We start from the raw sequence: 1,019 nt of genomic DNA, 5'->3' as shown, positions 1-1,019 counted from the left end.
AGTTCCAGAAGACATTCTTATTGGTTATGTTGGGAGACAAAATGTCCAGAAGGCTACTATTGAATCTATTGGATTTCGAAGGACACTTTCACATGCTATGACTTTGGTATGTTGTGATATAGTTTCTATTTTCTTATTTTTTATATCCTTACTTTATCTCTTCATGATAGTGTATTAAACTATTTTAGATTAATTGTGTTTTTATTTGCAATTATATCTGTTATTTTCATAACTACAAAGTAGTCATATCCATCACAAACCTCATTGAAATCTTCATTCTTGAAAGACAAGCTTATTTGTTCATGCACATTGCAGTAGCATAAACTTACCATTGACCTTTCCTCATTACCCAAGTCTATTTAATAGTGTTATCTAATAGCTCATTGATTTCAACTGTGCAAATAATATTGTCTTTGATATGAGGACTTGATACTGATAAACAGATTAAAGATTTCTATATATTTTTCTGATCTTTTGTTTGATGTTATTACTGAATAAAGTACATCATTGATCAACTATTATTCTGATCTTACACTTTGGCCTTTGATAACTAATTTTGTTTATAGGTTACTGGGAGGGCTTTGCAGGACTTAGTACGCATAGCTACTAAGTTTTCTGAGATGGAGGAGACATATTCTTCTCTTGGGTCTCTTAGGTAACCTATAAGTTAAACATTTAGATTATCATTAATAATGATAACATAGTTAGACAATAACTATACAGGCAATTATATTAATTATTCTCATTAATTCCACTTTTCCAGATATGATGTGATTGTTGATGTTGCACCTGAAATCAAATGGATTCCTGATAATAATGCATACAAAAATTTACAGATTGTTGTTGAGATAGATAGAGATATAGATGCTCAAATAACATCTGAACAAGAATTTAAAAGGCGATACAAGTCCATTGGTGCACTGAAAGTGGTTATTGATAGAGGGTTACAGGTGATTAAATTTAATTTATTCAAGTCTGCTAATTATTTTTTCCTTTTAAAATGATTATTTACTAGAAAA

At 29.6% G+C, this 1,019-nt stretch overlaps 1 protein-coding gene across 1 annotated transcript; it reads left to right on the top strand.

Moving 5' to 3' along the window:
• Nucleotides 1–568: 568 nt before the first annotated feature.
• LOC111241283 (trigger factor-like protein TIG, Chloroplastic) lies at nt 569–1,019 on the top strand. The gene is made up of 2 exons (XM_022778653.1): nt 569–655; nt 764–1,019. Exons 1-2 carry the CDS (start codon nt 621–623, stop codon nt 1,002–1,004), a joined length of 276 nt encoding a protein of 91 aa, XP_022634374.1. The 5' UTR covers nt 569–620; the 3' UTR covers nt 1,005–1,019.

This window comes from Vigna radiata, chromosome 1 (genome assembly GCF_000741045.1).
Source record: "Vigna radiata var. radiata cultivar VC1973A chromosome 1, Vradiata_ver6, whole genome shotgun sequence".
NCBI classification, from domain to species: Eukaryota; Viridiplantae; Streptophyta; class Magnoliopsida; order Fabales; family Fabaceae; genus Vigna; species Vigna radiata.
This window is presented reverse-complemented; position numbering and strand designations above follow the sequence as displayed.